The 15,402-nt window shown below is 29.5% G+C and overlaps 1 protein-coding gene across 11 annotated transcripts in view; it reads left to right on the top strand.

Annotated features, from left to right (window-relative positions):
- LOC145294110 (membrane-associated guanylate kinase, WW and PDZ domain-containing protein 1-like) overlaps positions 1–15,402 on the top strand; it is a 664,188-nt gene that overhangs the window by 616,482 nt on the left and 32,304 nt on the right. For 7 of the 11 annotated variants that reach the window (XM_080141199.1, XM_080141198.1, XM_080141196.1 and 4 more), the window contains 4 exons: positions 2,547–2,675; positions 6,096–6,263; positions 12,354–12,482; positions 14,336–14,370. In XM_080141199.1, coding sequence (XP_079997325.1) covers positions 2,547–2,675; positions 6,096–6,263; positions 12,354–12,482; positions 14,336–14,370 — 461 coding nt within the window. The remainder of the gene's footprint in view (positions 1–2,546; positions 2,676–6,095; positions 6,264–12,353; positions 12,483–14,335; positions 14,371–15,402) is intronic. The other 4 variants (XM_080141205.1, XM_080141202.1, XM_080141204.1 and 1 more) reach the window with 1 other exon arrangement.

The raw sequence follows: 15,402 nt of genomic DNA, 5'->3' as shown, positions 1-15,402 counted from the left end.
TACTTTTACCTACGTTTTCCTCTAGTCTCGTTTCATATCTTAATTTTGCTGCATTACCTATCAGTTGCTTATTGTTTTCTTCATTATTGCGATTAGTTGTTCCTTGGAAAGCAATCATCTCGTTTTTGTTTGTTTCATATTAAAAAATAGCTTTTTTGTTTCATTTGTAAAATAATCTGAGACAAATTACTGTTTAGAAATGAACAAATGATCGTCTGCTAAATTGTTTTTCCTATTTTTGTATGCAAAAAAAAAAAAAAAAAAATAACAACAGCATTTGTGAAATGGATATTTAAAATTCAGTGAATAACTTATAGAAATTAGAATGGTCTGGAAAGAATGGTCAAATATTCTGTAATTTACACAATGAACTAATTCTTTTTTGTTTATAATTTTACTTGTTTCTGTAAATGTCTAGTTAATCTCTTGTATCCATTAAATCTTTCATAAAAACTAAAATATTTGTAAATTTTATGGAAAAAAAAGCTGCTTGTTTTATAATTAATGAAAAAGCATTTCTAAAGATATTCAACATTTTGTTGTAAAAAAAGATATTTCTTCATGATTTTCTTGGTGAGTGGAACACCTGTTTCGGAAGGTAAGAATGTATTTTGTCATTTTTTCCATTTTGAAACATTTTCTACGAATGGGTTTTCCTGATTGAATCATCATCATCATCAGTTTACTATGCTGAGACACTTTTTAGAAATTGATTTCTAAACTAACCTTCTTTTCTTTTTTTTTACCAGTCTTTATTTATTTTTCTCTCAAATCCATTTTTATCATTTCATCCCGTGTTTTCTTTGGCCTGCCTCTGCTACTTCAACTGTTCTACATGTACTCATCCAAGCACTTTCATCCATTTTTTTTCTATGTGACCAAACCAACAAAGTCTCCAGTTACACACACATCTCCCTATACTGTCCAGATTAGATTTTCCTCTGAAGTCATCAGATCTAGGCTTGTGATAAAGACTCTCATTTCACATCTATCATTTCATTATAATAGAATAACCCATAAATTTATTTGAAATCTTAACATATTTTATGTGTTTTTGTTTTTTTTAATTATTCTGAGGTAATAAAATCTTAATTTATTTCTTCTCAGTTATATATATGTGTGTGTGTATGTATATATGTGTATGTATATATGTATATGTATGTATATATATATATATATATATATATGTGTGTGTGTATATATGTATATGTGTATATATATATATATATATTCAGACGAAATTTATTGAAAAGCACAAAATTCTTCTGTTTTATCTTCTCCAATCTCCGAATAGTTTTTTTTTGTTTTTTTTTTCAAAATTGTTCAAGTTGGATCCATAAGCGAGCGCTTTCGATAGAATACTTCCATCATCCTCAGGCATATTGTGTTGTAGAAATTATGTTTTTAATTATATATATATACATATTTTTGTCACGGTTACGTGAGGGCTTATTACGAGTTAGGTGGGCGGACTTTAAAAAATAAATAAGTCCACCCACCTAACTCATAATAAGCCACCACGTGACCGTGACAAAAATATGTATATATATATATATATATATATATATATATATATATATATATATATATATGCATACATACATATATATAATTAAAAGCATAATTTCTACAGCACAATATGTCTGAGGATGATGAAAGTATGCTATCGAAAGTGCTTGCTTACGGATCCAACTTAAACAATTTTGCAAAAAACACAAAAAAAAAACTAATCGGAAATTGGAGAAGATAAAACAGAAAATAGTAAAACAGAAGAATTCCATGCTTTTCAATAAATTTTGTCTGAATGAGAAGATGTTGCCTAAATATATATATATAAACAAAAAAACTCAATAGAAGGTGCGTATATAAAAACCTGAGACAACCACAAAATCCTCGCATAAGCCTGATGAATCCTAGCGTGGATGAAACGCGGAATATTCTGTGTAGCTTAATTGCCATATATATTTTATAGCTTACTATATATATAATTTTTTTTTTTTTAATTATTAATGAATCACCATTTACTAGTCCTGTGCCAACAAATTTCATGGAGAGGAATCCCTTGCAAAGAACTTCTGTTCATGGAAATTCCACCTGCATGCATAGGAAAGGTGTTGTTTTGTTATTTCTTGTGATAGACGAGCTCTTGCTGTGAATGTCTTACAAGAAAGAACCAGAGACAAGAGTGCAGTTGAGAACCTTCCATAAAAACAACAATAGAGCAGTGTGAGAAAATATGAGAGAGAGGCTATCAGAAGTGGAAGAGTTCATCCCCCACTCAATTTTAAAGTCGACTTTGTGTTACGTCAAGGTATGAAAGAGTCATTTGAGCAGCACCTTCCAATTTGTGCCAATGATGTTACATCTCAGGATGTATATGACTCTTATACAGGTATACGATTACATCAGGAGTTGGGTACTTTCTGGAGCAGTAGAATGATCCAACCAATTTTCATGGCAACTTCTAAAATTTTTTTTTTTTTCTAAAGTTCATCCCTCTTATATTTAACAATTTAATTTTCAGATTATTTTTTCTTCTTTTCCAGAACAAGTATTCTATCGAGCTGGAGGTCTATCTGAAAGCTACCCATATGATGTCACTGTTACTCGAAGGGAACACGAAGGCTTTGGCTTTGTGATAATCTCTTCAGTAACAAAGGCTGGATCAACTATAGGTGAGTTGATTTGCAATTTAGAATTTTCTTTTTTTTATTATTATTTGGTTAGTTTTAAGAGATCAACGGAGCTAAATCCGACCTGCAGCTAACACTGGATTTCATTATGATTTGAATTTATATCCGAGGACTCTTAAGAATAGATGCTCTTTATGGCTGCTACTTGTATTTCGTTACAGCTCAGTCTTCCAGGGATTGTTTCGAAGTATTTCTGAAGATGTTTTTTTATAAGGCTAGCTGCTCCTATCACAACTGGTATAATGTTGATTTCTTCAAGGGATAATGTCGTTTTTAAGTCATTCTTTAAATTCTGATATTTTATCTTTTCCCTGTTCAGCTCTTCCCCATTCAAGCCATAGTCATTTGGGACAGTGATATCAATAATGAGTGCAGTTCTTTCAGGCGTGTTCCATATTACAATGTCTAATTTAATGGCCTTGTCTTTTACAAATCTGCTCGCCTGTATATCTTCATCATAGAATACTGTCACTTGTTTTGCTAAAAGTAAAAATTTCACATAATCTATCATTCATATACGGTGTCTTCATTCTCTAAGTAGAACTCAAAAATGTAAGGGGAATAACTCCTATTTTTAATTGAATATAATAGTTGTCATACACAAAACAAACCTACAAAGCTGATCAAATTTTTTTTCATCATTGCTTTAGATTAAATGTAGGCATAATGTTTTTAGATTTTATTTTTTAATCTTTTGAAAGTCAACAAGAATAAAATTTTCTGTCGGGAAGGAGGATCGACATTTAGAGAAATTTTTTTTAATGTTATGTAATAATTTATCTCGTATTTTTTTTTTACCTTTGTTAAAAGAAGTATGGAGAAGTCTTAAATCTATCGAAAGTTTATTAATGGTTTTTTTCTATCACTGATTTAAGCTGATTATTATTTTTAGGTGATTATTTAAAAATGTTTTGTATCAGCAGTTATCCAAACCAAACTAATAATTAAAAAAAAAAACTATAATGAAGTAATTTACTATATTGCCAAAAACATGGTACAAAAATGAACAATGAAAATTCACTGCGGGAAGACGGCATTTAGAGAAATTTAAGAAAAAATGATTTATTTTTATTTATTTTTTTGTACTTTGTCAATGATGATTTTTTTTCTCCAGTTGCCAGAGAAAGTGAAAATGGTGGGCGTGAGAAGAATAGGAGAGAAGTCAAACTAGAGAGAAGTTTTAAAAGAAATCCTAACTCTTCTATTTTTTTTTTATACCCCCCCCTCCTCATGGGCAATACCAGCGAACCATGCTAATATATAAATGACAGGAAACATGGATGTTTTGTTTCGTACCTGCTTTACCTACATGAGATGCGGTAAAGGGTTAGGGTTTTTATTTGTTTACACATTTTTTTTTTAAACTTGTGCAGAAAAAGAAAAAACTTTAGTTGTAATGAAAACACCTCGTAGTATATATGTCTACTGATATATGAAAGGAACTTTGTGTGTCTGTGAATTTGTTCTCTATGGACTCGAAAATAGCTGGACTGATTTTTATGAAATTTCACACAAATGTACCTCATGTGTCTTGGAGTGCTTTTAGATAGGTTTTGTACCAGAATGTTTTCGATAAGTATAAATCATTCAAAAATAAGTATAAATCATTGAAAAATAATCCGCAGAAAGAAGGAATAGGCGATTTTGGCTGGTTAACACCTTACACAGCCTAACATCACAAGTGCATTTGAGAAGTTTTATTATCACACAAGGCGAAAGGTCCAACATATAAAATCAACAGTAGGTTGATTTTATGTTTTATGAACAGGGGGTGCATTCAAAATGCGTCTGTTTAGAGCACGATTGAAGCATAATACCTGACTTTTGTATTTTAAACTTTAATTCAAGCCATTATATATATAAAAAAAAAAAAGTTTATAAAATGAACAGTATGTTCTCTAAAGTGCAATGTTTACAATGTACTGTGGACTAAGTCACTATGGGTAGACATATGAATCTCCAACTAGAACCGGCAATCAATCGATTTGATTTAAAAAGTGGGCGATTTTACCAATTTCGATGATGATAAAAATATGGGAGTGCGAAACATTCATGTATCATCATTCAATCCCAGGCAACGTCGGTCTCCCTGCTAGTCTTACATTATTTGAATTATAATTAGGAATGAAGACAATGTTTATGAATGATGTGTTACATGACTTTTTTTAGCATTGAAATTTAGATTTCATATATTGCCTTTTTTTTTATAACAGATTTTCAGTGGCATGTTCAAAAAAGATTTTTTTTTTTTTACATTTATAAAAAAGAAGTATGAACATTTTACATCTATTGGAAGTCTATTAACGCTGTTTCTTACTACCCAATGTTATTGGCCATGTAATAATGTACATAACTATTATTTAGGCAATCTCTATTATGAAATCTTTTTCTTTTTTTTACTAATCACTGAACAAAAAAATATAACAAGGGAAATAACTCATTTTAATTGTAAAAATTAAAGAGTTGTCTTTCTTATCATTAAAATTTTAATTTCTTTTTCTGATGCTTGTCCAGAAATCTCTTTTTATATAAAAAAAAAAATCTGATGTATATACTCGTGGCAGAAAAAAAATATCATACACCAAAAATCACGTAAATTGATCAAGTAGGTTTACTTTTAAATAAGGAAATGAAATTTTATGGTTAAATGAACAATGACGATACCGCAACGGCGCAACGCTATCTTGGAAAAAGGCTGTAAATAAGTAAGAGGACACCAAATAATATAAACCTCCAAGGTTTGAGAAAGCCGTTTTTAACATGGGGGCCATTGGAAAAACTCATACCTAATTTCCTATTTTCTTTATAAAAATAAAAGTACTTGATCAATTTACATGATTTTTAGAATTCAATATTTTATTTTCACCGTAAATACATATGTCATACATTTTTTTTTTTTTTTTTTTTTTTACACGGTGGTCACCACTTATCAAGGCCCAGAAGCCACTCAAGGATAAGGGTTATTGCAAGTTCAGTACGTTAGTGTGGAGATTTAATGAAGTATCTACTTAAGGGGGCGGTTCATCAGGAATTTGTTTACATTGAACTTGAAGACATCCAGGTTGTAGTCAGGTGGGAAGCAGGCAGACGGAACAGATTTTCACAGGCGTGCAGTTCTAAGAAAGAAGTTTTGTTCATGGAATCTACGTTTTGATTTGATTTGATGCAGATTAAGTTTTATTTTTTTAATACAGGGGGGATTCTGAACAAGCATCTTTTTTTTTTTTGTACAAGTTGTTAAAAAAAAAAAAAGCATGCAAACAAATGTTAATTAAAAACTAAAATCCTATCACATCATGTCGAGCAACACGAAGCAGCTAGAGCTAGTTCCTGATATTTGTTTGCGTTTTTCTTCTACAAATTATGGTTGTTATTTCAACTCTGAACACTGTTTGATTTCAGGTCGTATTTTGGAGAATAGCCCTGCGGAAAGATGTAACCGATTGCATGTTGGAGATAGAATACTGGCTGTAAATAATGTAGACATCTCGCATATGCACCATGAAGAAATTGTTAATTTGATAAAAGATTCCGGATATTCTGTGACTCTTACAATTGGCCCTCCTCAAGGTAAGATTTCTTTTACAAATAAACACACTAATGGAAAACTGCTTCCTAAAATACTATTCAAAATATCTAAAGAAACAAAAATGAAGAAAAAAAATTTATAAAATAGATATATAATATAAAATAAATATATAATATAAAATAAATATATAATATAAAATAAATATGTCATATAAAATAGATATGGAATATAAAATAGATATATAACATAAAATAATATATAATATAAACAAAGACATTTCATGTATGTACATACATTATCATCTTTCACACGAATCTTTTTAATAAACTAGCTGGCCACCTGGCATTGCCCAATCGTAAGATACGCTTAAATATATTTTAATTCATGCAGATTTTATATCTATTATTATAAAGATAATTCTCTATCGATTATTATATTATACCTAATATATAGTAGTGAGATCAAAACTAAATATATATGACTTGGGTGCCATCAGCTAGAATCAAAACCCAAACATACAACTCTCCACCTTCATTCTTTCGCCTCTGAGCCATGCCCATGCAATATATATATATATATATATATATATATATATATTATACAGAAAATATATAGAAAACGTTGCTGAATTTCCATGGGGTTATATCAATACTGGACTCTTTGCGATCTTAAATCATTTATTATGACTTGATAAAGGAATTATAACCCTAAAATATTATGATATTTTTCGGTGTCAGACGTACGACAAATGATCGAAGAAAAATGTGTCGTCAAGTAAGATTTAATTATATAGGGATGGAAGTTCTTTCCAACTTTTTAGCAAAATTCCACTTTTTTAATCCAGAAAAAGAAAATTTCTGCTTAAATTATGTGAATCTTTCATATATGAGAATTCTCAGATTTAAATCAAAATCAGTTTTTTTTTTTTTAAATATGAAAAATCTGATTTTCCCGTTTATGACTGTTTTCTTTCGAAAAGTAAAAATGTTAAAGTTGTGTTTTGCGTGATATAAGCATTGTTGAAATTTTCAAATAAAATATGTATGAAATGTTTATAAGCTAAATTCAATGCAATATTATGTAAAATAAACAAATATTTATTTTAAATTATTTTACATAATTTTACATTGTAATTTGACTTATAAACGTATTTCATCCATATTTTTTGTAAAAATGTTAAATAATTCATTAAGTGGGTAGGAGTGTAAAATTTTTTTCAAAGAAAAATTTAACTGTTTTTTTTTTTTTCTTCTCACATATGCATACAGTGTCTCTCTTAATTCTGACTTAGTTGTTTTTTTTTTAAGTTGTTTTGTGTTGACGTCTCACCACACACATGGAGGCCATTGGTTCAAGTTGGGAAATTATTGCGATTTTTTTACCATCCATTAACATAGATTTTTCTCATTCTATCAGTCATGGTTGGGTAGAAGTTTTAAGTAATTTATTCTTAGTTAGTATCACCGGTAGAGAGGATTAAACTTTGAATTTATTATTACTTAACACTTCATCTGCTGTACCACATGTAGATTCCCGAGTTTAATGAGATGCACTTGAAGGTTTACATCATCTGAAATATTATGAATATCCCAACCAAGATGAGAATAGTATTCTGAATAATTAAAATGATGAATTAATGTTTACTAATAAAAGGGAAAGGTGGAACTATTTGTAATTAAACTGATTCACTAATTGTTGGTTCAAGTATTTTTGATCTCTAGAGTTTACATCGGCTCAAATGTCTTCATTAAATTTGATTTTAATTCATAACAACTATTTTCTATGATCAAAAAATATCAAAGTGAAAATATTTTTAATCAGTCATAGTTTTCAATTTCTTTCATTTAATATTTTTTTAGAGCTTTCATTTTCGTGTAAACTATTAACTATTTATATTGATTATTTGAGATTTAGTTTGATATCAAAATTATTTGGATCAAAATTCAGTCAAGAATTTAAAGTTTCCTTTAATCAAGTTCATCTTCGAAGTTCTGGAAAAAATCAGAGGTTACATCTGCTGAAACGTAAATATCATAAAGATGAGAATAGTATTCTGAATAATTCAAATCACAAATTAATGTTTACTAATAAAAGAGAAAGTCATTAAACTGAATCACTAATTGTTGGTTCAAGCATTTTTGAATCTCTGATTTTACATCGGTTCAAATATCTTCATTAAATTTGATTTTAAGTTATAACTATTTTCTATGATCAAAAAATATCAAATGAAATTTTTAATCAGTCATAGTTTTTTCATTTATTTTGTTTATTAACATTTTTTTAGAGTTTTCATTTGCATCTAAACTATTAACTAATTGATGCGGATTATTACAGATTTAGTTTTACATCAAAATTATTAAGATTGAAATTTAAAGTCTCCTTTTAATTGATTTTGGTTAGGGTTCATCTAAAAAAAACCTGAAACTTTTATAAACCTTTAATATCTTGTGAAAAAATGCATTACATTTCATAAATTCGTTTTTATACCAAAATAAAAGGGTGTTCTTGTTTTTAAGCTTTTTTTTTTTTTAATCTTAATGTTTTGTTTTTGTTTGTTTGTTTTTTTTTTGTTTTTTTTTGTTTTTTTTGTTTTTTTTTGTTAATAGTGTGAATTAATCTCACTAACAGAATTGAGCAAATCTTGTTTTATTTTTTGATTATAAAGAGAAGCATGTATTTTGGCTTCCATTATTGCCAATGCCTTCTTTCTTTTGCATGTTATATTCTGGCCTTCTTTACTGATCGGTGCATTCTTTCTCTCTCTCTCTCTTCAGGCCTATATAAATCAAAACATAATTCATTTCTCTCATTTAAAGTTATGCATGGTTAAGATCTTATGATATTGCAACCAATTTTTAGGGATTTTTTTTATATAAAGATGGTTTTTATGAGTTTGTTGTTACTGATATTTTTTCTCCTATTTGAACTTGATTCTGATCTCATATTGTAGCAGATGTGCCTGGCAACACGTTGGATTTAGATATAGAAACATTTGCAAATATTCATATCTACATATAACTCAGTTAACCAATTTTCTAAAGAAAAAACTGATATATTTAAGGAAGGTTTAAATGCTTTAAATATTGAAATCTAATCTATATATTCCATATAAAGTAAAGTTAGTTTGTTTTTCTTTTTATTTATTTTTTTGGTCATTGGTAATTTTCTTACTAGAAAATCAACATTTAATTCTGGTTCATTGTTTACTTTTCGTGGATCATTGCAGCCGGTTTTGAGCATAAAAGTAATTCTATTTAATTCCTTCTATCAAGATTATTTTCATACAGATGCCATATTTAAAAAAAACTAACTCTATATTTATTACAAAGTTACCCCCCTTTGTTTGAAACAAAAAAATATATTTGGAAAAAAAACAGCATAGTTTAAAAGTTAAAGTAGTATAATACAACATGATACATGAAACGGGTTGCATATTAACAGGCATAATTACTAAAGGTAATTCCAATGTCCGAATACAATCAAAATGCATGTATTACCAGGGTAAAAACAGAATGCATGGGCTATCTAAATACAACTTATTTTGATGAATCGTGTGGCAATCATTCTGTTTACATATGCTATGACTAGTAGAAAAAGTTCCATGTTCAAATGACCAGCAGTCTGAGAATTTTGTCTTAACTGCTGAGAAGTAATCTGCTTACACTGCATGAGCGGTGCAAAAGTGGAGGGCCAGGCGGACACCTCTGCCAGCCTCCAAAGCCCAATTAATAAAGAGGTCAAGCCTTGATTTTGAATCTTGTTCAACACATTCAAAATTTTAGCCATTCTTACTCATTGTCAGTATAATTTATGGGAGATAACTTGAAAATAATTCAAGGAGCGTAACTCAAATATATTGAGCCAACAAGAGCTTTAAACAACCATAGCTCTTCAGATTTTATATTATGTTTATTAGGTTAACATTTTGCCATTAGCTGTTTTAATTTAAAATCCTTCCTCTGCTATATAATAAAACTAGCCAATCAGCTATCTACTTTAAATACTGGATTTAAGCTAGCCATGAGGTCATTACCTATCAATCCTACCATATAAACCAATTGTACCCGACAAATAATGAATACAGTTCTGAATTTTTTAGATGAGGGCTAATTATTCATGTTACTTGTTTTGATTGGACTATTGTTCTCATCTTGAGTGTTATTTGCGCAATGTTTTGGTCGGTGTAGCCTTTGACCTTCATCAGGCATCTTGGAAAAGAAGGGAGAAAAGATACTGACTTCGTAGATGGTTTTCTATTCTTGGAGTTGTCAAACTTTATTAAAATTACCTCCCCTTGTCAATCAAATTTTTTTCACACATATGAAATCACAGCGAAAAAAAATAAAAACAACTCCAAGAATCCAAAATATCTACGACCTCAATAACTTTTCTCTTTTCTTTTCCAAACCGCATGACGAAAGTCAGAGGCTACACCGATCGAAACGTTGCAAAATAACACTCAAGATGAGAACAATAGTCGGATCAAAACAAATAATATAAATAATTAGCCCTCATCTCAAAAGTTCAAAACAAGTAGTATAAATAATGACTACATTTAAAAAATATATTATTGCCAAGTAATTAATATTCAACACCTTTTGTGTGGTGTATAACATTGGTTTGGCAATAATTTCTTTGTTTATATATTATTCTGCAAATATGAGGACCTTTATAGCAAATTTGGTCAAACAAGAGAATATAGTGTGTGTGTGTGTGTGTGTGTGTGTGTGTGGATATATATATAGGTATTAAAAAAAAATTATTATTGTAATAATTATATATATATACTAGTAGGCCACCTGGCGTTGTCCAGTTGTAAAATATGTATAAATATTATATTAGTTAACGCAGAATTCTTATTTATTATAAAAAGAAATACCGTAGGTATTAAATGTAACGTTAAATTCCTTTTTAAAAAAATGAATTAAAAGAAAAAAACATAAAGAAACTGAGACAGATAACTTCTTGTGAATAATTAAAAAACAAAAAAAAATACTCAAGCTGAGATCAAAACCAAAATCTAAAGACCGTGATTCAGATATGATAACCATTTGGCTAGCATGACACACTCTTTAAAAAGTGTTTTTAGTCGACATAAGGAATCTCTAATGTGATCCATTTATGCATGCACAATCATGAAACAGTTAGCAAACAGGGAAAAATCCAATGACTCCCATGTACTAATTTTTCAATTTTGACCCCCTTAGAATCTGTTTTTTCCAGATGAAAACCGATGAAAGTTTTCCATATGTCTGAATAATTTATATACTAAATTTCAAGTTTGTAGATTAAAAATTTGTTGAGTATATAGGTTGAGAAGTGTCCTCACACACACACATTCTCACTTATATATATGTATGTATATAAAATTGATGCAAAAATGTTTTTTGACGTTCAACTCAATGTCAAAAAACATTATTTTTGCACCAACTTAATATATATATATATATATACGAGCAAACAGTTAATAAAACATGTTAAAAAACACTTTGAAATGCGTTAAAAACATATTTAATCTGAAAAGGAAACACTAGATAAGTGGATAGTCTTTAATCCGCGGAGTTTCGAAGAAATACTTTCCTTCTCATCAGAGAGTAGAAATTAGCAAAATGCGATCCCGCATTTTGCTAATTTCTACCCTCTGATGAGGAAATATTTCTTCGAAACTCCGCGGATTAAGGACTATCCACTTATCTAGTGTTTCCTTTTCAGATTAAATATGTTTTTAACTCATTTCAAAGTGTTTTTTAACATGTTTTATTAACTGTTTGCTCGTATTATAAGCTCTATCTCCTATTTGGTTTTATTGAGCTTTTACATCTGGCTGAGATAACTTTATAAATATTAATTCTTTAATATTTATAATATACTTTAATTTTACCATCTTGGATCATTTTGGTAAATTTAATTGTAATTTTTATTTTATATATATATATATATATATATATATATATATTAGTCACTCTTGATGGAATCTGCTAATGATATGATGGCTTGCTGCAATTAACTCTTCACTTCCTGCGTGCATGGCACCGATTTCTTGTTTCCACTTCCTTCCCTTAACTTTGGCTGCTGGCAGTTGAATTCATTCCGTCCCTTCAATGACAATCTTCCCAAATCTATTTTGTCAGGAACCACCACCACCAACAACAACAACAACAACAATGTTGCTTCAGACGGAAAACAAAACAATATTGCTGAACCCAAATCCCCCGGGGGTATCACACGCCGACAAAATGGAGAGGTTCAGACTTTGCAGGGTACTACTAAACTTCTTTTTTTGTTTTTCAGAAATCTCCTCTCTCCTATGTAAAAATGAATCAACTTAACTAAAAACACACATTTACATAAGGATTCTACAAATCTGCTGAAAACAGAATTAAAAAAAAAAATATTGATAGGAATTTATGTATATGTAATTTCAGCCTTTGGTTCATATACAAATTTTATTTTTTTTTTTTTTATGAAAATCGCCCCAGACAATGCATAAAGCCAATTGATGTAAGGAGCAAATAAAAAGACCAAAATACTACTTCTATGTCAAAAACTACTAGCTAACGATAAGTGTTAGATAGATTCCGGCCCAGAAATCAGCAGTTATTCCCCCTTTATCAGAAACGTTGTTCATGGAATGTGAGGATTAAAGGACGAAACAAGACACTGAAAGTTATGAGGTTGTTGAAAGATGTTTTGTATGGTTTGTAGCGTGAAAAATGAAAATGGGTTTTCCATTTCAATTTAATCAAACTCTATTCTTGTGAATTTTTCACAATTTTTTTCACGATTATTTTCACGATTTTCGCGATTAAACTTTTGTTTTTCTCATAAAAGTATTTCACATTCACTTATTAATTAACCTTTTTATTTTTATTGAGAAATATTTTTATATCTATATAAGCTGTATATATATACAGTTGGTAATGTGTACATGCTTATATATTTCTTTATGTAGAATTCATTCTTAAATTAACTGATCATATGAATTTGAGAAAACAGTTTCTAAGCATTAGGGTGGGTAACGTGGGCTATATTTTATTTTATTTTATGCAAAGGGAACAAAGTGGGATAAAAATACACTGTATATATATATATATATATATATGATATATATATATATATATATGATATTGTACTTAGCTTAACTTTATTGTAGTTTCATGTTATTACCAATTATCAGAAATGTATGTAACTGGTTTTTAGTATCTGGTATTAACCAATTAATGCTAGATGTTAAAGACCAGTCACGTACATTTCTGGTGATTGATAATACCATGAAACTTCAGCAAAGTGTACAGTTAATATCGTTTATTATTAATATGGCTATATCTTATATGACATTATGCCTTTGTTGGGATAAGATCTGCTCTCTTAATTCTGTTCTGTTTCGATTTTGTTTGGTTGGTTTTCTTGGTTAAGTTCTTTTGCGTAATTATTTTTTGAATTTGGCATTTTTGTCAGTGTTGCATTGAAGTGTTTCTTCAGTAAGAAAATCGAGTTGATTTGATTTCCAATTCATTGGTTTTTTAAACTGTCGTTCTTTTGCTGAAGGTTTGATCCTTAAAGGGAGGTAATTCGTTTGGATTTTAAAAGAAAATAAAGCTTAAATTACTTTGTATTCTTATTGTTTTTGTTATTGTTTTTAAAATGTTTCCTTTCTGTTTTAATTAAACATAATTATTATTCATAATAGACTGTATGTTAATTAAATAATGTTTGTAAAAATCCATAATCAAATTATATAAATACATAAATCATTAAAAATAACAATTTTAAACAATTTTTTGGGGATCACAAGTTTTATCTATATAGTAAAAAAAATGTTCTTATAAATATCTATTAAGTCCTATCCAAATCGTAAATTATTTTTTAACAATTATGGGTGGGGTAGTTATGTTTAATAATCTGCAGATAAATATTCTTTTGTTTTTATTTCCAAATTCAATCATTTGTTTATAATCGTCGTTCATGTTTTCATCTTTATTTGATTCTGATTTTAAAAATACTTCACCAATAAGCCTACATATTAAAGGTGAAAATATTTTTAATAATTTTTTTTCGTGTGTTTCAAACGTTTGTCATTTTCGTCTTCTTGTTCTTCATCTTCTTCTTGCAGATGATGCATCTAGTACAACATCAACCTCCCAACGTGTACGTATCAATTTATCAATGACATTTTTCTCTATTTTTTGTCATTGATGTACTTCTTTTTTTTTTTTTTTTTTTTTTTTTTTCAATTATCAGATTGACAAGAAAGTTCTTGCGTTTTTCACTTTTAAGTTCAGATGAACATATCTCGGCTCAAACAATAATTTATTGATCGAAACAAGCATCATTAGAATCAACACACTTTTACCAACGCAAAACAAGTGTATTTATGTATATATGTCAGTAACATAAAAATCTGGTGTTCTGGTGGTGATGAAGTCACTGAAGACGTTTTTGATATCGTTTAGGTTTTTGAAGCATTTCTCATGCAGAAAGTTGTTGAGATGCTTGAAAAAGTGGTAATCGGCAGGTGGGAGGTCTGGAGAGTATGGCGGATGAGGCAGTTTTGTAGCCCAATTAGTTCAACTTCTACGGGGGTCGGTTTAGCAACATGCAGTTAAGCATTGGGCCTTTTCTGTTGACTAATGCTGGGTGTTGTTGTCAAAGTTTCTGATGCATTTGATCCATTTGTTGATAGTAATGATTTGACATAATGGCTTTGCCTGCTCTCAAAAAACTGTAATGGATGAGACCATCAAACAGTCAGCATGACCTTCTTTTGGTGCAACTGTGGAGCTTCATCAGTGTCTAACCACTGAGCTGAGCATCGCCGGTTGTTGTAAATGTATGAGACCGGTCGCAGACCACCAAGCAGTATGACTTTTCTTTTGATGCAACTCTGGCTTCGGAAAGTGTCATGGAGCTTTGTTGAGGTCCAACCACTGAGTTGAGCATCGCCAATTGTTGTAAAGAACCCACTTTTCATCGCAAGTTACAACCTTATTGAGAAACGGTTGTTCTTGTTGCGTAAAAGAAGGGAAGATGATACTTCATAATAGTGTTTCTTTTGGTTGTCATTCAATTCGTGAGGCACCCATTTATCAAGTTTTTTTTTTTGCCTTTCCAATCTCTCTCAAGTGGTGAGAAATCATTGTATACGTTACGTCTAATTTAGAAGCAGTTTCTCGAACAGTT

Source organism: Euprymna scolopes, chromosome 15 (assembly GCF_053919585.1).
Source record: "Euprymna scolopes isolate OS-2025 chromosome 15, ASM5391958v1, whole genome shotgun sequence".
Classification (NCBI taxonomy): domain Eukaryota; kingdom Metazoa; phylum Mollusca; class Cephalopoda; order Sepiida; family Sepiolidae; genus Euprymna; species Euprymna scolopes.
The sequence above is the reverse complement of the archived record's forward strand: the minus strand, read 5'-3'. Positions and strand labels throughout refer to the sequence as shown.